The sequence below is a fragment of the Aaosphaeria arxii genome, assembly GCF_010015735.1.
Source record: "Aaosphaeria arxii CBS 175.79 unplaced genomic scaffold BU24scaffold_4, whole genome shotgun sequence".
In the NCBI taxonomy this organism is placed as follows: Eukaryota; Fungi; Ascomycota; class Dothideomycetes; order Pleosporales; genus Aaosphaeria; species Aaosphaeria arxii.
This window is the reverse complement of record NW_022983477.1, coordinates 2,832,271-2,854,778: the sequence shown is the minus strand read 5'-3', so window position 1 is coordinate 2,854,778 and position 22,508 is coordinate 2,832,271. Positions and strand designations below refer to the sequence as shown.

Genomic DNA, 22,508 nt, shown 5'->3' with positions numbered 1-22,508 from the left:
ATCGATCCGTCTCCCTGATTCGTCAAAGAATTTGGCCCAAGCATGTCCCAGATGATCTCATGGAAAATTGTCTCCATTTGCTCTGTTCGACTCATCGCGCGCGAACAGGTATGACTGTTCTTCGGTGCGATTCCACCCCTTTCCCTTTAGTAGATTCACAAAGCTGTTCTTTCGCGGTGTTAGCTTTCGGACGGCCCGCGTGAAGCCTCCTTCTTTTGTAGTCTTGTTGTCATTCTGTGTAGGCATAGATAATGGCGGGAGTTGCGTCATCGCACCTAGAACATGATGTTCTCGGCGATATCTGGACTCAAATGCCTACAAGATTGTCAGTACGATCCTCATATTTCAGTGTATGGTACCGAGATTCCTTACCCATAAGCTACAAGCAGCTTGCCTAGTAGCGCAAAGTTCTCGCAATTGAACAAATATAAGACAGGCTGCAGTGGCCTCGTCATCCAGCTTCAAACCCAGTGCTCCATCTGATTTAGCCAGAGGATTGAGCTCTGCCTTCATTGCTTCGGTGCGCCATTGATCAAATCGTGTCTGGAAACGTCCCGCCCACCACGCTGGTGGCATCGAATCTTGAATCTGCGTCTCGAGATGCGAGTTAGCGTCATTGCCTGCAGAAACGGAATTTGAGAAGGAAAATTCAAATTGAGATAAGGGCTTGTTGGAGGACCCGAGAACATTTCGGCCGTTCTGGCGGTCGTCAAAACTAATGTCACCGCTGTCCGGATCGGTCTGGAAGGGCGAAGATTGTGCAGATCTTGAAAGCTCCGGCACAGAAGAGGACGATGGTGGTGGACTCGCTTCCTGTACAGTATCCAATGTTAGATGCCTTCTGGAAAAGCTTGGAGATCGCCGACCCCGGAATGTCGTCAAATCAGGTTGAGAGAGACCCATGAATCGTTCGGGGATGCGTGGAACTGGTGGAACATCCTCACATGCCGTACGTATGGTATGGAATGTGGATGAACGAGGCAGCCTCACCTTATAGCTAGAGTCTCTGGACCTTAATGCACGTCGTGGTCCATGACTCTTAGTTGGCGTGCTGTCCAGTGTGTCTTTACCTAGCTCAATGTCTGTGCATGATCTGGGCAATCCGACACTACCACTTGAAAGACTACTTTGTCCTGTTGCTTGTGGACTGACAGGCCCCATGAGACGAGTCTGAGTAATTAGGACGTTGGAAGTCATTGTCTCAATGTCTGCATGCTGATTGTTGTGCTTCGTGTTACGTTTTGCTGATTTGACGCCATTATTGACCTTCAGACGACGATCGTGCATGCAGTGCGAATCCAGGACAGCTCTGGAGGACTCTCCTTCTCCATTCTCACTCCTATTTGTTCCTTGTTCATGGGATTGTATTGATTGTATCCTGCCTAGCGGATGCAAGCTTCCATGCCTTTGGATATTTTCTTTCTTTTGTGGTGTCCATCGGCTAGTATTGCGAAAGCCCGGCTTCTGTGGCGTATACGGTACTTTCGATGCATCAGAATTCCTATTCGTACCAACTCTCGGCGTTTTACGCAAAGTCATGAATGACTTCTGTGGTGTTGATTTCAATAGGTTGGGCGTTGTATGTGATCTGGAGGAGGCGTTGGATGGCGCAAGTGTTCTTGGCTGCGCAAATGCAATCCCTGCCTGTATGTCTTTCGTATGCTTGGAGGTGACATCGCGTAGATATTGACGGGGGCTACCGTTGCTTTTGGGTGGACTAGGAGTCGGGATTCTTGTGGGCGTATTGCGAACGAACCGCCTCGCCGTCTGAGGGGGCACTGGTGAAGAATCTGGCCCGTCCATGTTGTTCACAGAGGACTCGGTGCCGTTTCTACTGGGCCGAGGGATATAACTGAGGGTATCTGAACGTATACTTGGACGAGGCGTTCCCTGCGACTCTATATGGGGGAGGTTGAGGTTACTGACGAGGTGGCTGGAGGACTTCACTTGGGAGTCGTGGCATTCACGTTCGCTTGTGGTTGCATCCGTCAACAGTGAAGTATTTTCAACCGTAGGGACCAGTGCGGCAGGTTCTTCTACAGCTTTTTCCCTCTCTGGTGAGTCTCTTAATAGAGGTTGCGAAGCCAGTGACTCTACGTTTGCCGGTTGCTGACCGTGGGAAGTCTTGCGCTGCTGCGACAAAGGGTTTGAGATGAAGTATAATCCATAGCTCAGCTTGCGACGAAATCGTGCTCCGACATTATTCTCACTCGGATCAACGATGCTCTGCTGTTGAACGCTCTGCTTGTTCTTTCGACCTGCCATGGACGATGATGGACTGCCGGGAGTTTCCCAACGAGCCCGCAGTTGCTCGAATCTTTCCCTGTCTGGGTATGTGAGCATTTTGTTGTAGCTAAACAAATGATTGAGTTTGGTTGAACTTACATCGAGAGAAGCTTATGGAGAGCTTGAAGGTGGGTGAGAGAAGGAGGTGAGGATCGCAAGAGTTTTGGAAGGTGCGGCGGATTAGGTCAAACGGGTCGACGTAAACAACACAACAATCAAGACAAGGTGAAGGCAAGTGAAGGCAAACGCAAACTCGTTCACGTGGAATGGGAAAGAGCGCAATCACCTATCTAGCCACACAATCTTGGTTTGTACTTGGTCCTGTATGATGCATGTAATTGGCTCCACTGGTTAGCGTACGAGTACAGTGATTGAGTGTAAGAGAAAAGCATCTATCATTGCTATGAAGGGTATGCAACGCCGTAACCATGGAGTTCGTAACACCACCCAATGCGTCAGTAAAGCTTGAAAATGCTGTACAGCTGTTATCCCAAGCATATGCCTACTCCGAGTCACTATCAATAACAAATCCACCTCTCGTTTGCCGTGCTGCTGGTCTGCGGGCTACGGGTATGTCATCCTCCTCGTCTTCTTCCGCATCTACCACAATCGCACCTTGACTTTTGGTCGCCGAAGGGCTGCCGCGAGCCTCACCGAGACGATCTCCGCTGCTAGCATCGTGAGATGATAACGGGGTATCCATAGCCTCCTCCTCTTCTTCTGCGTTATCGGTCTGCAGGTCGACCTCATTTTCATCCGAAGATGCCCCACTGCTCACATTCACAACCTCATCTTCCCCATCGCTACTATCATCCGTGTCGAATGGCCTGGATCTTCTTTTTGGTGGCGATTTCCGTCTCTTGCTCTCTCCTTTTGGTTGGCCGTTCATTTTTCGCTTCCTCGACGTTTCGGATTCATCACCAGCAATCGCCACCGACTCTTTGAACTTTGCCAAGGTACCTTCGCGAATGGCCTTTTCCCGCTCAAAAAATTCTCGATCCCGCTCATCATCGGTTTCGTCGTCAGAATCATGCACAAACATGGTACTCTTGACTTTCCGCAATTTCTCAATCTCCTTCTTTCGTCGAGCATCAGCACGTGCTGCTTTCTCTTCATCGTCAAGCTCCACGGGAGTTCGCTCTCGTCGGCGTCGTGTTAGCTTTTTCTTCTTTCTAGTTGACGTTCCAGCTGTTGGAGCATCGAGCGCGTACTCTCCGCGATCCTCTTCTGAATCGTGATCGATGCCGTCAGAGTCATCGTCGAAATCCGCCTTACGTCTACTGGATTGACGCGCTGCGGCAGCCTTGCTTCGAAGAAAGTCCTCAGCAGACTTTCCGTCTTCGTAGGTTGGGGGGTCGAATTCGAACTTGCGGATCAGATCGATGGAGCTCTGAAGGTCTGCAGCACTAAGTGACGCAGGAATGAGCCAAGCGGCGTCTGGGTCGCTCTGCTCCCCTAGCCTGGTAAATCCCACGAGCTTCAGGAGCAACCGAAGCTTGTTGTCCTTGAACATTGCTATACGGCGCTCTTCGTTGTCGGCTTTGACCCCTGTACACTATTAGTATCAAAATAAGTCAGTCCATATCAGGGGTCTACTCACAGATAACGGGAGGTTTAGGTGCCTCTTCCTCCTCTCCGGCATCTGGAAGTACGTCGCTTTCTGCTCGTTGAGCTGCTTCGGTTTCTTTACGTGCCGCTTCCATCTCTTCCCAACCCTTTCGCTCCTCGACCGCGGAAGAAAGAACATCTCGCACCCACTGCACAGAATCCACCTTCTGTTGGTTCACTAGCACACTGACAGCAACACCAATCTCATCCGACTTTTCCATGCCAGGCTTGACTTCAAGTTCTGCAGGTGCACGTGGGGTCCGTGTCGGCAACTCCTTGTCGTGTCCATGCTCTAAGAAATATATTGTGGCTGGTATTTTGCTGAACAGCATTTCGACGATGAGTTCTGGTCGGTCCTGTACGCGCTTGACCACGGATCGGAAGAAATGCCTTATGAACTCTTCCCACTCCTTGTACGATGGCGACGCGGGATCCAGACCTTCTGGGCCCTTGATCATCTTATTGAAAAGATGAAGAATGTCAACCCGGTACAGCAAAACGCCTATCTCCATCTTGAAGGCTGCTCTGTAGAAGAAACGATGCGCACGCTTCAACTGCTCGTGGTTGAGCTCCCTGAAGAACTTGGTGAAAGCAACAAAGGTGTTCACGCTGCTCTGATTCACGAATTTGGCTGAAAAGCGAGCAAAGTCGAATTTCCGTTCTGTGCTCGTTCGCTGAGCTTCCGCGATATCCTCTGTTTCCGATACGTGTCCCTCTTCACCTTCTACACCTTGTGCCTGATCATTCTTTTTCTTAATTTTTCGCGCGCGCTTTCGAGATCGAACTTGCAAGTCGACATTCTGCTTTGCGTATCGCTCAAGCATACGTAAGAAGACATGCGATAGCTCTGTGCAGGCATCCAAATAGCCGAAACCTTGGTCCTTATATGATCGAAGGATCTGAACGACTAGATCGTGGGTTGACTCTTCGTAGAAGATACGATTCAGAATGTTTTCTGCAATCTCCTGATCTTCCTCCAATCCGGCTTCGGACATCTCTTGTACAGTCAATAAGATTTGTGTGAAGCACTTCATGCCCGCATTCAGGTCCTGCCATGCTTTCTCGCTCTGACTCTTGTGCGTGAATCTATTCAACAGAACGAATGTCTTCTGGTTCATGACCTCCGCCACCAATCCGTAGCTTTCGTCCTCGGCTGTCAAGACTTCCGCGCTTTTTGGATCGGCTGCCCGCTCTTTGATCGTCCGTCGTCGTGCACATTCTGCCTTGAGAAACCAAGATACTAGATAGAAGTATTGTCGTGAGTGTCGTATCTCGACTCGTTCGGTTTCACGCTCCATGGCTTGTCTGATATGTAGGAACAGCGGATTAAAGGAGGAGTCAAGAAATTCCTCGACAAAAGCCTTCAAGCTTTTGCGCGCCGATGAAGTCAATCCAATGGGAAGATCGAACTCCTCCCTTTCGTCGTTTTCATCTTTCTTGCGCCTTCCACCTTTTGGTTTGTTCCACTTCTTCGTTGTATCCATCTTTTCCATGCTCTTTTGTGCTTTGCCTAGAACATCCTGCCCCGAAAGCGTCGATACCTTCTCGTCATCACGCTTGATCCATATCATAGTCCCAAACCGGTTGTGCCTGGTGGGAGCAGTCCGCGCGTAGCTAGCCAGCATCGCCTTCTCCTTCGATATCAGATCTTTTAGTTCGGATGTGTTGCTTGAATTCAATTTCTTTTCTTCCATGAATAGCTTCTCGGCATCTACACCTTTGAGCAGAAAAAAGAGGATCTCAAGAAGGACGACGTCCTGGTTCACAAAATCCTCCCCGATAGAAGATGCGACACTCAATATGACCTGGAAGATATCCTGCTCCTGGAATGTATCTATGGTGGCTGATCTCGAGACTTCCGCTTCGTCTATGTCCATGGGCACACTCTTCGGTGGAGCAAGCATTGCAATGTTACGTATGAAATAAAGGGCAATTCGAATTACTCCTTCGTCTCGTTGGGACCGCTCACGCAGAGGAACAGCCATGGAGGGGAGAGCAATGCGTACGGCGGTCTGTAGTATTCGGGCGCGATCGAAGTGTAATATAGCACGCTTGTAGCCAATCTGAGCCAGTTCGAGGTACGGACCATGACGGTATTGATGTGCGGTAGCCTCGAGAGGATCTATTTCGAAGGGCCAGGTGAGGGGTACGAGGATTTCCACTGTTGTTTGTTAGAATTGTACCACAGCTCGTCACCAAGGACACCTACAGCATGCAACCGCAAGTTTATGTTTCAATGTATCGTGAACCCGTTCTGATATTTTCGCCAGGATCTCCAGTAAGTCACCCTTCACCAGATTTGCCTCTGCCATGGATCGTGCCACATCTCGCCTGTTATGTTTTGCATCCACAAGTTTGAGCCACTTCCTCAAGTCCTTCAAACACACCATAGCATCATCTCCGAGTGCATATGTGCCATCGTCGCCAATTCCACCGAGCTGCAATGACCAATTAGTGGTAGTTTTGGGGACATCTGCAATAGGATACTCACAGCAGAGACGAGACTGTAGATATGTGCGCGAACCTCCGGATCGACCAGAGGATCCCTCGCCCATTCATCCAGTGTAGTCTGCGCCATTGTCGTGGTTGACGTTTTTACAAGGAGTTGGTTATCAACTGACAACGACAATGCGTCCCACACTCAATAGACCATTACGGGTTAAGACGCGTCGCGCCAGACGCGTAAAGTGATAAATTTAGGTGCAAAGGAAGCAAACACGCCAAGACCTGTGGCTGCGGGTAAACGATCCCTGCCTATGTTTGCCCACCTGTGCCACACCCTGGTTCCCGACGTCATTGGACCTCGGTCGGTTGTAAACGGTCTAACAAAACAGTTCAGTTCGATTAATTGAGTTTCACATGTCCACCGATCCTTTACAGCAATTTTCTGCCCAAACCTCCGTCTTTGTTCACACGACAAAATGTCCATGTCTTCGGTCTCCAGGAATGTGCTTCGTTGCGTGGCAAAGCGACAATGCCGCAGCTTCAGCTCCACACCGTCTGTCGGAGCAGCTGCCGAGGTCAAGAAGCTTGGGGTTATCGGTGCGGGACAAATGGTGCGCAGATCTTGCTCATGAAATAGAAACGAACGAGCAATTGACATTTCCAGGGACTCGGAATAGCTTTGGTAGCCGCGCAAAGAGCGTCTCTTCCCGTCAAGTTGATCGACAATTCACAAGTATCAATCGACAAGGGCCTCAAATTTGCAGATAAACTACTTGAGAAGGACGTGGCCAAGCAAAGAATCTCTAAAGAGGATGCCGCTGCTGCTTGGGGACGCATCACCTCCGGCACATCTCTGGAAGACCTTTCCGATGTCGACTTTGTAATCGAGGCTGTTCCCGTATGCTGTCCTCCCATTCAATTGATCGCTTTCGTGGTGAGTTGACTCTGTTAACATGGCATAGGAAATCCCAGACTTGAAGTCAAAGATCTTTTCCCAATTGGCTCAAATATGCCCCTCTCATGCGATCCTCGCAACGAACACTTCCTCGATTTCCATTACCAAGATCGCCGCATCCACCACCACAGATCCTACTGATTTGTCCGCCTCGTCTCGCGTAATCAGCACGCATTTCATGAACCCCGTGCCCATCCAGAAGGGTGTGGAGATTATCACTGGCCTGCAAACATCTCAGGACACCATCGACACCGCCATTGAGCTCTGCAAGAAGATGGGCAAGATCCCTTCAACAAGCGCGGATTCACCCGGATTCCTGGCCAACCGTATTCTCATGCCATACATCAACGAGGCTATCATCTGCTTAGAGACCGGCGTAGGCACCAGGGAAGATATTGATAGCATCATGAAGAACGGAACAAATGTCCCTATGGGCCCTCTTCAACTTGCCGACTTCATCGGCATCGACACCTGCCTCTCCATCATGAAGGTTTTGTACAATGACACTGGCGACTCGAAGTACAGGCCTGCTGTGCTCTTGAAGAAGATGGTGGATGCAGGGTGGCTGGGCAAGAAGAGTGGTAAGGGCTTTTACGACTACTAGAGTCAAAACATAATATATCAAAACTTCTTCTACTACGCTGAAATGGCCCCCAGGAAGAAAAACACTTTGTCAATGGGGAAGTGCGTTCCTTACTCGTATGCCATTATCTCCGCGCCCTGAAGTGTTCGTACGTAGGGTTTTAGAAGCACCTACTAAAGCCTCTCAAACTCGCTTGGTAAACTCTCTCCCTTAACCCAAGCCGATACGCCTTGAGCAAAGAGCTCTGGTAACTGCAAGTCCCACGCATGTACTGCCTCCCTCAACACAACTGCACCAGACCCATCATCAGGCCACGCCTCGTCCTGGATAGTCCGTCTGCTTCTCAATGCATCGGCCGTCTTCTCTATCATCGGCACGTCATCCCCTTTCGCACCCGCGATAGATAGAGTCCGGACCTTCAACTGTCGCACTTGATCCAAACTGAACGCCGTGATCCACGGGAACATATCCAGCATCAGCTCCCAAGTGACATTGGCCCTCAGTTCTGCTATCAATTCGCTGCTAACATTTAGGCCTTGGTACCGAAATACCCACTCGGGGAGCCAATCCAGCATAATTCTCATACTATAATAGGTAAATCTTGGCCATTTCGACATCAACGCGCGTGCACCAGCAACTGGAGCAGCACCTGATACAAAGAGCGAGAGTACAAGGTCGGGCTGGTCCAACGCTAGGCATTGGCCTATGAAGCCGCCCATGGAGACACCAACAACATGAGCTTTTCCGCCGTGGGCGTGCGACTGAATGAGTTGTGCGACATGCCGGGCAGAGTTCTCGGTTGTGCCCGGTTTGATATGGCGTGATGTGGAATGCAATGGTAGGTCGGGCAGAAGGACGTGGAAGTCAGAGAGGTGCGGAAGGACGAGCGCATACTCGAGACCACAGCTGAAGCCACCGTGGAGAAGGATAATAGTTGTCGGCTTGTCGTCATTCCAGGAGGTAAATGACAATGTTGCGGCGGGAGAGTCTGCTGGTAACGATGAGGCCATGGCGACCAATGCGAAGATAGACAATCTTTGAGCGGGAGATAATAAGCGCAAAGATTCAGACCTTCTTATACATGCCAACGCTACCTACGCTCAAGCGCGAGGCTCTTGTGAGTAGAGTCTAATTGGCAAGGGGAATTGTCGTGCGATGTGAAGGAAGCATTGGTCCGGATCCGAAAGACCCATGCAACCGAGCCGCCCCAGACTCCGCAGAAGTGTAACCTCGCACTTTCTATCCATTATAGGTTCTCAGGTTTCAACTTATAATTTCCTCCTAAAATTTAACTAGACACGCAAATTTCTATAAATAAATGTCTTTCATAAAGAGCCCATTTGATATGTGTCTTACCATAAACCCTTTATGAATTTACTACAGGGTAGGTAGTGCGAGTTGCGCAGCAGTCATACCTCAAACGAGGTGTAGGATATTGCCAAGTACTTTTAAGGCAACCCATGGGCCATCGTTACAAGCAAAAGCATCTATAAGAACAAGGGAAGGAATGGACTTTGGTGTGATGAAGTTGGTGGTCTTACCTGGTCCCTGTACTTCCTAAGAGGTCGTCTTAAAGCAGAAGAGGTCTTCACCTAAGACAGATGAACTTTCATGATAAAGTAACAGTTCACAATTACGACCATTCTAGGGCTCAATACACATCTAAAATACTAGGAGGTGCTCTTTACAACGACAACACGAAGTAGAGTCGTAGGATGAGGCGGAAGCATTTGGAGATCTGATCAACAAAGTCCTAATAGGCCTTACTCTATCTCCACTGCATTCTTTCAAACCCATTATCACTTTGCGCGATCTCTCCATCTTCCGCAACTACACATCCATAGTAATTCAATGTTGAAGAGAATCGTAGTATAGCTTTTTATCTGTTGAATACTGCTGTTGTTTGAAAGCAAGGCAGTGTTTCCAAAAGTGATGATATTTCAAAAGCCCATAGTGACCAGGCTGATATCGTTCGATTCTACCAAGAGACGTATTAGAAAATCTCTATTTTGTCTTCCCTTGTAAACAATCTCGGACACATATCGCTCTAGTAGGGAACGAATGATAATTGTTGGATTCTCTTTGGCCTGTGGAGAGCCTCGTCACATTGATATTGAGACTGATGTGCGGCTGTCGAGGACTAGAAAACAACAGGGGTGCAATTCCATTCTGGCATAAATGTTAGCATTCGTTCTCTTGATATATGGGTACGCACAAGTTCCAATATATGTGAGTTATTCGTCATTTCGTTGAGGTATTCGTTGTAAATTCTCTCCTTCCTTAAAGGGTGCCGGCAGGGTACAACATTTGAATGCATAGGAGATGAGAGTAAAATATTTAACATTTTATTAATGTGATTAATTTTGTACCAAAATCAAAGAGAGAATCAATTTAGTAGTAAGAAGAAGAGACATTAGTACAAATTACCATCTCATCAGAATATCCTTCACCAAGTGCTTCACCTGAAACGCCGTTTCCAACAGAGCAAGCCTCATATCCTCTGACCCAAGAACCATCACGCGGCTTCTTCTTTCCCTCCCCTGAGTCTAGACTTCAGGAGTGATCGTTCGCCGCATCGGCGTTAACATCGGCTCCCTCTTTCTTGGAGACAATCCCACAGGCGCTATCAACCAAGGTTGGAAGCTCTGAAAGGAAAGGCAAGGCCATCCCCCTCGTCAATCTGGCACCCTCTTCAGGGCCCCTCTCATCATCGTCCGAAGACGCAAATATTCCAGTATTGTACCTCCTCCACTCGGGGAGGCCATTGCTCATTCCGAAGCCCTCCAGTATGAGGTCATCGGTGTCGAGATCAGAATCTTCCATATTGTCGATGGTCTCATCCCGGGAAAAGTTCTCCCAGGCGAGCTGTTGGGAAGATAGGCTCTTTGTGATCGAGCGATTGTCTTCCAACTGCTTTGGTTGGGAAGGTGTGTACCGTTGGTCGACGTCCGGTACCTCAATCCCATCCATGATGGCCCTGACTCTTTGGGAAGCGGCAATCTTGGGGAAAATCGGAAGTGGCGAGCGTGGCCGGTTGTCGTTGCTTTTCCAGTGACGGAGACGGGTCAATGGGGGAGCTGCGTCGATTTCTTCTTGGGTAAGGATTGGATCATGAAGATTTCTTGCAGGCTGCGCCTCCATTCCGTTCTGGCTCTCGTTTTCGCTTCCTTGGTTTCTGGGTCGGGCTTGCGGGATTATGAGTGACAACCCGATTTTCTTCATCTTGATCTTCTTCGCCTGGGGAGTATTGCCGTTTGGGGAAGTGGGTTGTTCGCCCATCGGTTGTGGTGTCGAATCTGTGGAAGACATTAGCATTGTTGGAGCTGGTGATGAGGAGCACTCACCTGATACTTGTGGTCTTTTCGATTTAGATGCCCGACTTCCGGCCACTGGAGTCTTACGGGGCCTGTTGGTGTGTTTGGCTGGTATTTTGTCCATGGCTGTTGACAGTTGTATCGGGAGTTCTGAGGCAAGCGGTACTTTGAGATGCACTGATGATAGGCTTTGCTGTTGCAGTGTGGATGAACAACGAGTTGAGTTGAGTTGGACTTGCGTCTCTCTTTCTTATAGGGAGAACACGGGTCATGGGGAACCGGAAGCAATTCAACAATTTGAACCCAACAAATATTGACGATGATGGTTGTGAGTCACGATATCATAGTTTTCCTTTCACTCCCAATACCGATCAATCTCACGCCTGCCGCTTTTGTGCAGCTGCTTTGTAAGTCGGGGCAAGCACCCGCTCCATCGCTAGAGTCTTGTAAAATGTTTGAAGCTGGTGCAGTTCCTCCTCATGCTCCTATTGGGCTCAGTGCTAACACCCAGGTATGGAATATTACTACATGTAACGAAGCCATCATATCGTACACAAAATTGACACTACACAGTAAAACGCATAGGGAGACCTTAACTGGATTCTAATTCGAAGGCAGCCACGATGCCCATTTATTATCTTCAACATAACAATAACGATGCAACACAAAATATAGACAATTCATATGTGACCTTCAAAACTACTATTACATTTTGGCATCACTTGATGAAACTCATGACCAACGTACAACTAGATGCAACCTAGAATGTTCTCTTAGATCACTAGCTGAGTACAGGATGCTTTCGGTGACTCATGGGCTGATATTGACTTAAGAATCATCCTCCGAGCCATTCTCATCCCATGGCATCTGGCAACCGCATGGCCATTGGTTAGCCAATAGTCCAGGGCACATCTCCCTGAACTCTGTCTCTGACCACTACCCTTTCTCAAGCATCTCAAGATTTTCCTCCATGATTTGGCGACCGATACCAGTGTAAAGACTGGGGCCATTCCCTAAACCCATCGTTCTCGCTCGGAGTCTCATCCGTGCTTCCCTGGCTTATGGTAAGGTAGCTGGGCTTACAACATGTTGACGGCGCTCTGAACCCCCTGAGATGGCTTAGTTGACAGTTCGGGGGTCTTGTCGACCTTCAGTGGCTGGTCCCTTTCCGCAGAGCCTGCAACCGTGGGACTGCCAACCAGGTCAGATATCTGCTCGACTCTTAAAAATTAATCGCACGTTGAGGGACACGTTGAGGGATGGGGCGCTTCGGGCGCGTTGGAGGCTGGTGATTGCTCCAGGCTCTTGGTAGATGCAGCAATCGGCTGCGCAGTTGGAGGTCTATTACTCGTCAAAAATTCTAGGTCCTTGATTGATTTCAGCTTTGACCGCTGGATTTGAACTTCCCTTTTTTGGCAATCAGAAGGCCCTCGAGGTCCTTTCTCTTGCTACATTCGCTCTGCATTGATCGAACGCTTGGGTTCAATGCTCTGTTCCTGATCATCTTGAGCAGCTTGAGTAGATTTGCCAAATGCGGGTTCCTCCACCCACTTGGATGATCCATCGACAGATCTTTGACTTTGTTTACCTCCGCATTTCCTTATACTTCTCCTCACCAGCATGAGACCTCACGATCTAACGAGGACCTAGTAGGGAACGCTTCTCCAGGTGCTCGGGAGTGCATAGCTTTCGCTTTCTTCCAACGTGTTCGTAATGTGGGAGGAGGATGTCACCATGTTGAGGAGATTCCGTGCTGGAACTTGTTGAGTCGCTAGTAAATCGTGAGTCAACACTGGCCCTGTTCGCGTTGTTTACGGCAGCATGGTTACTCTGTCGAGGCATTTGGGACGGTAGCGTCGTTGTCGCAGGAATTGAGTCACCACTGATCATCCCAGCTTTTCGGTCCATGTATTGGGGACTCATGATGATAGAGGTGATGAGGAAGATGTTAAGCGTGTGGAAGAATTGTTGTCTTGTGAGGAGCTGATGAATAGTGAGGAAGTGACGCTTGATGAGGAAGGACAAGACAGTGAACAAGTATAGGGGGAAGGAGCTGGATGTAGCATTCAATACCCAGAGTCACAAATCTGAAATAAATCTTGAAGGGCTTTACTTCAACAAAAAATATTTCGCCGCTATATTGCGGGTTGATATTTTACATGATAATCTGGGTGGATGGAACTAGGATACAGCATAACCATATCAACTGTGAATTGGTCTCGAATTCTCACCTTGAGGATATTGTATGTTTTAAAATAAACTCATTCTAGGAATTACTCCTAATGATTATAGAAACAGAATGTGCTAGGGGAGGCTCATCACATATTCCCTCTCTTCTATGGAATTGGGACAAGGCATATCAATGTCAACTGTAGAAACGGCTTCAAATTTGAAACATTGGGTGGTTTTTGTCTAAATGTATCAAATTCGATTGAATGAAGAGGAGATTCAAATGCTATAGAACAGATTGTATTCAGATTTGGGTATTGAGTATTAGATATTGAATGACAAATGAACTATCAAACAGCAAAGCAGAACACGGTAGAGTCTTTGCTCAATACCGGAAATTTACCAGGTTTCCGTACCGGTCGTACTTCCGAATGAAGATTCCTCCATCTCTCTTCATTTGGAAGTTCTTTGCAGTCCTCCAATCAGCCTCCTCCTCTTCCTTCTCCTCGTCACCCTCCTCGTCATCCTCCTCCTCGTCATCCTCATCACTTACGCTCTCCCCTCCATCCGAGCCTCCAGACATATCCATGGATATGTCTTCGCCCTCTTCGACCTTGACACGGACACCCGCTGATGCGGGGCCGTTGGCAGTGCCCGTCGCCTCACTGTTGGCGACGGTTGCCTCTTTGGCCGCCGGGAAGGCGACCTCTTGCTTTGTTGAGGCCACTCCTTTGCCCTGGAGTGCCTCGGCCTTCATGCGTTCTCTTCTCTCAGCGTGGCATCGCCTGAGAGCAGCTCGGCGGCCAGCAGCTCGTGCTTCCAAGGTCTTTTCCGCCGGCACCTTTGGGAGTTCAACTCCCATGGCAGTTTGAACGGAATGAGCCATCTGTAGGTGACAGTCAGTCAATTTTCGAATACAGCTGCTTCAAGAGGCCAGTACTTACTGTTATGTGTTTGTGTGTGTTTGCGTGTGTGTGTGTGATGGTGGTGGTGATGGTGTTGAGTTGATTGTTTTGTGGGAGCTGTGGTGAGAGTTGTGGTGAGTGGTGAGGTGATTGTGTTGGAAGATTTGTGTTCGCTGTTGTGTGGAGCTGTGTTGGGATGAAGGAAAGAGAAAGAGAAGGTGGATTCATCTCCCTTCATATACACCAGAAGTTCGTCAACAGAAGTCGATTGTTGAGAAGGTAGGTTCCGTCGTCAATTGGATTTCGTTGTTGAGAAGATCAGTCACAGTTCCAAACCGTGGTAGATGATGAACCGCAGAAATTCCAAAGAATCAATAAACGTGAGGGCAATAAACGTGAAGGGTACCTGTCGGTGACGATCGGTTGGTAGTGATCGATAGATCTGATTGGTATTTGGGGACTTTGAAGTACCAAGAGAGTATCGAACTCAATATGTGATGGGTTCTGGTCGTGGTAGTTTCGCACCTTTATTGTCATATTTGATGCTTTCCAATGTCTTGCTCTAGTCTGGTCGCCTTCACGTTGTCTAAACACTGAACAGTTGAGACAAAAGTTCACAGACCAACGAAGCCTCTTCGGAAAACACACGGAGGTTTGGAACGCATTTGGGCTACCACTGCCTGGCCTCTACATCCATTTTTGGTGTGGTAGGAAGCCCCTTCCGTGATGACCACTACACAGTTTGCACTGCCTCAAAACTCTGGCTCTAAATCTTGTACAATGAAAAAATTGACCAGTATAGAAGATACTACTAGAAAATACACAATACGACTTGTCATTGCAGACTAAAGACTGAATGCAACCGCGAAAATCATTATAATAGATACTCTATTGTCTCGGTTTCGGTAAACAGCTCTGAGCAAAGATTATTGTAGTTGATACAGTGATTTTTGAATAGATTATTGAAAAGTGAACTAGATATTTCTAGCTACCTCATGTAGCGCCCGTGTTGAGCCCTCACCATTACGATGACAAGTTGATGGTTCTCCTGTCTTGAAGCGTGATCCCATACAGCATCAGTGCACCCCACATCTAGCATGCATGGACGTTTTGGACATCTTGAGATTCCCCAAGCTTGGGCAAGTAGAAATTACGTAGACTTCAAATGGAGACCTCCCAGAAACAAAACATTTGAGCTATGATGTATGAAATAGCGAACTGTTGTCTTAGCAGTGAATACGCATACAATAACAAGCGCCAAGCCCAGGAGGTTGGATGTCGGTAAAACTAAACGCCGACGCATCTCGGGGGTGTTTGCGGCGTTTGGAGCATGGATTGGCCATGGGGGCAAAAGGTCTAACTTTCCAGACCAGACACGGAGGCCTACAGAAGTAAAGCACACGACACATCAACACCCCTTTTCGCTACCACATAACTTATCAACTAATTTACTTGCTTTTCTCCTTCTAACGACCGTCACGTACATCTATCGAATATATCTCGACTTCTCCTCGCTGCCTGTTCGCCCCCTACTCTCCGAGCGGCGACGAGTCCTGAAAGCGAACCAACGTCCGACACAAAGGGTTACAGAATAAAGACGACAATATGGGTGCCGTGTTCTCATCGCTGAAGAACTTGATGTACGGGAAGAAAGAGATCAGGATATTGATATTAGGACTTGTATGCTTGCAGCGCGACCACCACTCGACCGGACGGCTTCGCTGATGACAAATGTGCAGGACAATGCGGGCAAGACAACTCTCCTCTACAGACTCAAGGTGCGATGATACTCGAGCAGGATTCCGGTCCACGAGAACTGACGTCTAGTCAAAGATCGGCGAGGTCGTAACAACAATACCAACAATCGGCTTCAACGTAGAATCAGTAGCGTACGGCAAGCTCAACTTCAATGTCTGGGTAGGTCAACCAACATATCAGCGATGATCCGACTTCCCGTTTCTAATATTGCCTCTCCAGGATCTCGGTGGCCAAACATCCATCCGCCCCTACTGGCGATGCTACTATGCGAACACTGCCGCCGTCGTCTTCGTGATCGATAGCACCGATATCGACCGTCTCCAGACCGCCGCCGAGGAGCTTTCTGCCATGCTGAACGAGGACGAGCTACGCGACGCTGCGCTACTCGTGTTCGCGAACAAGCAGGATCAGCCGGGCGCGAAGGGTGCCGGCGAGATCTCAGAAGCTTTGCGCCTCGGCGAGTTGAAGGACCGCAACTGGAGTATCGTAGCTTGCTCAGCGATCGATGGGCGCGGTGTCACGGAAGGCATGGATTGGTTGAGCGTATGTCGACTCCATCCCTATTTGCGAAAATTACACGAGCTAATAGATATTCAGTCAACTGTCAGCGCTGAGAGCTGAGTACGCAGGCAGATATAGCAACGTAGGTTGGGTTCTTGGGGACGCGGCGATTGTTATCAACAGCATGGAGGCGTTACGGGCGTTTCGCATCTCTCGTAAGAGGGGCTTACAACAACAACAAGGAGGGAAAGTGTCGATTTATCTAGACTTCATGCGCGAGAGTTATACATGAATTGGAAGTGCTCTGATTCCATGGCCACTTCTGGTGAAATTTTTCGAGAATACGTATACGATGATGTACAACGCTTTATCTACAGTACTTAATCTTCAATCCCAACATAGAGACCTCACTATATCATTCTCATACATGCATGCCCAAAACATGTCCCTGCGAGATATCCTCCCCAAATGTACCCAAGGTATCAGAAATAATATCCATCAAACTCCATCGCCCATGATGCACCCAATCCTAAGCCATGCCCATAGTATCGTCTAAAAGGAGAAAAGAAATCCAGAATCCCACAACAGAACCGGGAAACACCTAATAATGCTCCCACGTCCCAATGTGGCTTCCCAACACTCTCGTCTTTGTCCAATCGACCCCGTAACTGTACGGCGCAAGAACGGGTTCCTCATCGATACCGCAGTGGTCGTCGCCGTCTCGCCCGCTGAACCAACCCAACGCGTACGTCTTGCCTTGCTTCTCGAGATGCTTCGTCATCTGCGTGCTATCATATTTCTCTGCGTCAACGAAATTGACAAGCATCTTCGACTGGTGGATGAACGCGAGGACGGAGGCGATGGTGCCGATCTGCCTGGGCATGAATTTCTGGGAGCGGCGCTTGAGGGCCAGGGCGGCGATGCAGATGAGGACGATGAGGATGAGAATGACGAGCATGAAAGAAATCCAGAAGGAGCGGAAGGTCTCGCCGCTGTTGTAACGGTCGTGCGGGTCATCGTCGTGGTCCTCTTCCCCGCCGTTGCCGGGAATAAACTTCTTACCGTCGACGGTGAAGGAGGAGACGCAGACGGTTAGAATCTCGGTGAGGATCGAGCCCATGCCCACGGCGGCGACGAGGTAGTGCCTGTTCATGAGGGCTTTGAAAGGGAGGAAGATGGGATTCGTGCCGGTGTAATCGAGGGTCAGAGTTTTGGCAGGGGCGCGTCGGTTGGACAGGACGTAGAAGGGTTCTAACATTCGAATGGCACAGTTCATGGCTCCCCAGAGAAGTTTGACGATCGTTGCGAGGGCGGTGAGGAGGAAGGGGAGCTGTTCTGTTACTGTGTTCGCACCATCGACAAACATGAAAACGGGAATCGAGGCCGTGAAGGCTACGATGTAGCCTATGAATGGAATCCCCGCTATTGGCCTCAACATCATAGGCCGTGGGTCGGACCCATGCTCGTGAATCCTCTCTTTACTATTCCGGATATATTCTCCCTGCCATAAAGCGCTCTTGTGGAGAATGTATCGGCGATGCCGAAGTTGCTTGTGAATCTTGTTGAGGGGTGCTGTGTCCAATCCGTGAAAATCCGCTAGAATATGACTCCTTGTGGCCATGGCTGCGACGCCAGCAATACCCTTGGGGTCAGATAGAAGTCCACTTTTCCGACGCATCTCGTACATCAGTACGGAACCACATATGGCCACGAAAACCAAGCAAGCGGTCACAGCTCTTGACCAGGGAGGGTCGATCCGTATCGATTTCCAGTCCTCGGCTTTGCGATCTTTTTGCTTCGGGTAGATGTTGACAGATGCTGATTGCAGCACAGGCACCAGACTGCTGGCGATCAGTGTCGCAAGCGATATGTAAATTACAGCATACTGCTTGTGCCGGAGAGCCCTTAGCGGCACAAGCCATGACATGAACGTTACATAGTCCATGTTAAGAGACTCAGCAGCTGTGGCACCACTCTTCTTCGATAGTTGGTAGAAGGGCTCCAAACGCTTGACTTCGAAGTCGGTAATTTGCCAGAGAATGCCGTATATGACGAAAAATAGCACGGGTGCGTATTTCCAAGTGAAATATTCCAGAACAGTGAGGTCTCCAGGCTTTTTGAACCTAATCAGGCCGTTGGTTTCATCTTCCCTAGATCTTTTCATGGACAGTTGACAGAGGAACTCTTGCACTCCGGCGAGTATAAGGGCGATGATGACGAGGAATGAGAGCCAAGGCCAGCCCATGGAGAATGGTCGCCATGCGGGCATATCTGGATCTGCAAATAATCAGCACACTGCAAAATCCAATTGCCAAACTGTGACTTACCTTCAGGGAAGTAATAGCTGGTCTTTGACCCGTCGTCGTTCTGATTTATGGTAAGTGCGCTGCGCGTCTCGAAGTCTCCTCCTCCAAAGGTGTCACTGATATCGATGGGGACATCCGCAACAGCGACAATACCTCCAGATTTCTCTGCCTCTTGTTGCGCTGCTTCATTTGCAGTGAAATCCGAATTTGAGATGCCTCGCTTGTGGCCAATCTTTTGCTCTGGTGCTCCCGGTTTGTGTGTGAATGGCACCTCGACAATGGAGGACATTCCTGCACCTAGTTGGGCCTCCAGCCGTTCGAACTCGGCAGCGTAGCCAGCTTCATTCAGCTGGCGTTGCTGTTCAAAACCATCGGCCACTGTTTGTTTCTTCTGTCCGGTCGAGCCAAAGCTCTTCATTGGTAGGCCATCATAGCCGCTAAGATCGTACCCAACAGGCTCCTCAACCTCTTGAACTCCTCTAAGCCGTACCCTTCCGCTTTCCTCATCGTCTAACCTATTGTACTCCCCTCCTCTTGCGCGCGCACTTCGCAAGGATGTGAGCCTATTAAGAAGTCGTTTAGTCCCGCTAGCTTGGGAAACCTGAGAAGACTGCTGGTCGAAATGGTCGGGGGTGGAATTGTAGGACGTATCCTCGGAGAAGGAAGGAGGCGCGGGCGCGCGGGGTATCCTATACGATGTATCGGATGCTGGTATGAGAGGCGAAGGATATGAAGTTCGCCGTGAAGAAGGGATATCAGGGCTAGAAATGACTGAAGGTGGACGCGAGGGAAACAGCTGGGAAAGTCTATCGGAACCTGAGGTGTTCTTGCGGGTCAAAGGTGGTCGGCTGGGCAGAGGCGGGGTGCCTCGATCAATGGCCGGCGATCCTGTCCTGAGTGCTGTTGGAACTGAATCGGAGGACGTATGTCTTGACTGCGCCGGAGATCCGACCTGGAGGGGCGAGGGAACACCTTCCATTGCTGCTCCAGGTCTATCTGTGCCTCAGTGGGGTTCGTTTGCGTATGCGCAAGGCTGAACTATTCTGGGATACGCCCACTAGGAACACAGCGAAGTAGCCCTTGACACAAAATGGTCGAGTGAATAGACTTGGATCCTAGGCCATAGGCACATCTAAGGATATGAGGGAAGAGGAGTGTCGACGACGAACGATCAAGAGGTATTGCGAGGGGAAAGTGATTGATCGTAGGACAGACGCATTGTACCTGGAACCATACAAGTACAATAACTAATACAGCCTTGTTGTTGTACAGCCGCCAATACGAGGTAGTCACAGGGTTGTGGAGCCTAGCGAAGACCAGGAGAGGAAGCGTTATGCCTGACCGGTCACCATAGGTAGGAAGTGTTAGAACAACGTCGAGGAGGAGCCACCCAGAAAGGAGGATGGATTCAAAATTGGGGAAACCGCCCTTCGCTGCGGTGCAACTTTCAGCCCGGTAGCCAGTCTTGTCCCACAACAGCCGAGCCGACAGGCATTAACGCCAGGAACTTGACTTGGGGGGCCCAATACCAGGTTGGCGGGCAGGGGAAATCGTGGAGTAATAGAGCAATCAGAGCTCAATCAAATAATGCCTTGCACGTTGTTGATGCAGACCGTAGACGACAAGGTGTTCCAGATTTCATTTTATCATTTCGAGCTGCTTTGGAGAAGATCGTCAAGTGTGCGAGATACTTTCCAAAAATATAATTTGATCCAGCCGCAGACGAGGATTATTGAGGCTTGAGGCGTCGGGCGCCGGTACTGATTGCTTGATCTAGCGCCTCGACATGGGTGGGCCCCTATTGGGGGCTGAAGCACTTGTGACCTGGTGCAGCGCAGGGTAAAAGTCATGATTTCGGGCCTCGTATCGCAAAAACGGCCTCGACATTGTTGATCTCGGGTATGGGCATGTTGGTAATGTTTTGAAAAGCGAGTGACGTTCAGATCATGAAGACGCGGATTACCCTAGGTAGAAATTTCCCCGAACTCCCAAGAATGATTTAATCAATAAGCGGGAGATTCGCGCCAGGATCTTACGGCGCTACAAACTCAGATTACCTGAGATTTGAGAGGCCCTTGAATCTCCTCAGAGTTGAGTTGACGCACTTGAATGACTTTTGGCGCTAACCCGATATCGGCGGAGGAGCCAAGTTATGTCTGGGAGCGATATAACATGTTCAGGCCCCAGGCAACCCGAATGCATAATGAAAGATTGGAGTGCTTAAGTTCGAACGCAACTCAGGGCTCGTATGGGATTTTTGTTTGCATATTTGGTTCAATGACTGACATCTTCATCGACGCCACTGGATTGGGGGCCAGAAAATATACTACAGCATAGTCTCCATTATCTCCAGCAAAGCCGAGGTGGAACAGCTGTAAAAGACAAGTATTAATCAGGCCCGAGAAACGAGGCAATACCTAGCACTGTTAGTCGGTATAACCGGCGTTTCTTTATCAAGCAGCACACCGCGAAACGCATAAATCAACCAGCCACTACAAATTCATTAGGAGTATTCAAGCGAAACGTGCACAAAGTCAATGAAGAACGAGACGGTCTCGCTTTCCTGCTCTCGGGTGCGGCTGAGATGACCTAGAGGCTGAGACAATTTGATCTAGAACGAAGTGGAACGTGGTTTGGTCGCTTCTGGAATTCGGAAATCGGGATCGGAAAAGGAGCGGTTGCCGGCGTGCAAAGCGTAGAGTGGTCGTCTTTCGCATCATATTTTCCCCAACATACATCCATAACACGGGTCGAGTATCCAGGTTACACCATACGAAGCAAATGAAGTTGTCGAAATGTGTCGCGGTGACCTCGTATTGATTCTACAGAGTCCCACTAGGCTGGCCATACGACGTGTGCCATTACGACATCAAGCCGTTGTCTCAACCAAATCTGCATGCTCTTTTTGTTGACCATGAAATGCACAAAGTCCGATCCTTCGGTGAACTCCCTAGTCCAAATAAATTTGAAAGTCGTCATCCGCCGCGCCAGTCGTTCACGTTCACATCCCAATTCCACATCATCATCGACCGGATTACGTTTATCGCAGACGCCTGGCTTCACGCTCGGACTCGAGGAGGCAGAGGATATCGTTCTCGCGGACTGTTGACCTATTGTTAGTCCACAACTTCGCAAACTCGCATTCGGGGAATCTGGTGGGACATGCCTGGGCCCTTGACGTTACGGATGATTGATCGGGTGGTGTCGTCCATGAACCTGAAAAGAATTTCCATCAGCCTTTTATATCCCCAGTAGCCATCATTTTTGTCCAAAAACTTACTCAACGCGGACTTGAGTAACACCACCACGAGATCCAGTTCGACCAAGAACACGGGTCCTAATCATATCATGAGTATTCGTATGTTCGTCTGCGGTACGCTGCATTTTCGCTGTCGTAGAACTCACACTTTGACCAACTGTTAAAGACATTTCGTTAGCGCAAAGTTTCCTTTAACACAATTCCCTGGACAATCGCTCACCTTGACGGGGGCCTTAGCAGTGTCAGCCATTTTTGATGATTCCGATACGGTTTATGGAGTCGGAGGAGGGTTCGAAGATGCGGTCCTGTGGGCTGATAACGGCGTGCGAAGAGATGCGCTCGTAGTGAATTAGCAAAGCTGGTGCGAAATTCGTTAAGCGAGCGGGTGCCAAGTGGTGGCTCGGATTATCTGTCGGGCC

General features: G+C 49.2%; 9 protein-coding genes across 9 annotated transcripts; 2 read left to right on the top strand and 7 right to left on the bottom strand.

Moving 5' to 3' along the window:
- Positions 1-57: 57 nt before the first annotated feature.
- Positions 58-2,343, bottom strand: BU24DRAFT_462424 (uncharacterized protein; the record flags this gene model as incomplete). The annotated part of the gene is made up of 2 exons (XM_033532007.1): positions 58-315; positions 373-2,343. The coding sequence occupies 2 exons, from the start codon at positions 2,341-2,343 to the stop codon at positions 58-60; spliced, it is 2,229 nt and encodes a 742-aa protein (XP_033384583.1).
- Positions 2,344-2,698: 355 nt separating this feature from the next.
- Positions 2,699-6,562, bottom strand: BU24DRAFT_370148 (drug resistance protein MdrA). The gene is made up of 4 exons (XM_033524421.1): positions 6,386-6,562; positions 6,104-6,332; positions 3,887-6,055; positions 2,699-3,834 (listed from the first exon to the last, which is right to left on the bottom strand). Exons 1-4 carry the CDS (start codon positions 6,470-6,472, stop codon positions 2,789-2,791), a joined length of 3,531 nt encoding a protein of 1,176 aa, XP_033384582.1. The 5' UTR covers positions 6,473-6,562; the 3' UTR covers positions 2,699-2,788.
- Positions 6,563-6,714: 152 nt separating this feature from the next.
- Positions 6,715-7,925, top strand: BU24DRAFT_422580 (uncharacterized protein). Its single transcript, XM_033528021.1, has 3 exons — positions 6,715-6,950; positions 7,004-7,237; positions 7,302-7,925. The coding sequence occupies exons 1-3, from the start codon at positions 6,816-6,818 to the stop codon at positions 7,896-7,898; spliced, it is 966 nt and encodes a 321-aa protein (XP_033384581.1). The 5' UTR covers positions 6,715-6,815; the 3' UTR covers positions 7,899-7,925.
- Positions 7,926-7,974: 49 nt separating this feature from the next.
- On the bottom strand, positions 7,975-8,978 carry BU24DRAFT_197270 (alpha/beta-hydrolase). Its single transcript, XM_033521777.1, has one exon. It carries the CDS (start codon positions 8,885-8,887, stop codon positions 8,051-8,053), a length of 837 nt encoding a protein of 278 aa, XP_033384580.1. The 5' UTR covers positions 8,888-8,978; the 3' UTR covers positions 7,975-8,050.
- A 1,452-nt stretch (positions 8,979-10,430) lies between these two features.
- BU24DRAFT_492366 (uncharacterized protein) lies at positions 10,431-11,315 on the bottom strand (the record flags this gene model as incomplete). The annotated part of the gene is made up of 2 exons (XM_033533890.1): positions 10,431-11,173; positions 11,222-11,315. The coding sequence occupies 2 exons, from the start codon at positions 11,313-11,315 to the stop codon at positions 10,431-10,433; spliced, it is 837 nt and encodes a 278-aa protein (XP_033384579.1).
- Positions 11,316-12,826: 1,511 nt separating this feature from the next.
- Positions 12,827-14,493, bottom strand: BU24DRAFT_480844 (uncharacterized protein; the record flags this gene model as incomplete). The annotated part of the gene is made up of 3 exons (XM_033533144.1): positions 12,827-13,174; positions 13,764-14,246; positions 14,305-14,493. The coding sequence occupies 3 exons, from the start codon at positions 14,491-14,493 to the stop codon at positions 12,827-12,829; spliced, it is 1,020 nt and encodes a 339-aa protein (XP_033384578.1).
- Positions 14,494-15,816: 1,323 nt separating this feature from the next.
- Positions 15,817-16,933, top strand: BU24DRAFT_422578 (ARF/SAR superfamily). The gene is made up of 5 exons (XM_033528020.1): positions 15,817-15,945; positions 16,005-16,043; positions 16,099-16,182; positions 16,243-16,566; positions 16,621-16,933. Exons 1-5 carry the CDS (start codon positions 15,871-15,873, stop codon positions 16,642-16,644), a joined length of 546 nt encoding a protein of 181 aa, XP_033384577.1. The 5' UTR covers positions 15,817-15,870; the 3' UTR covers positions 16,645-16,933.
- Positions 16,934-17,125: 192 nt separating this feature from the next.
- On the bottom strand, positions 17,126-19,809 carry BU24DRAFT_346513 (uncharacterized protein; the record flags this gene model as incomplete). The annotated part of the gene is made up of 2 exons (XM_033523490.1): positions 17,126-18,801; positions 18,852-19,809. 2 exons carry the CDS (start codon positions 19,807-19,809, stop codon positions 17,126-17,128), a joined length of 2,634 nt encoding a protein of 877 aa, XP_033384576.1.
- Positions 19,810-21,870: 2,061 nt separating this feature from the next.
- BU24DRAFT_462416 (ribosomal protein S28e) lies at positions 21,871-22,339 on the bottom strand (the record flags this gene model as incomplete). Its single annotated transcript, XM_033532006.1, has 5 exons — positions 21,871-21,932; positions 22,015-22,046; positions 22,111-22,167; positions 22,236-22,246; positions 22,310-22,339. The coding sequence occupies 5 exons, from the start codon at positions 22,337-22,339 to the stop codon at positions 21,871-21,873; spliced, it is 192 nt and encodes a 63-aa protein (XP_033384575.1).
- Between the last annotated feature and the right edge of the window lie 169 nt (positions 22,340-22,508).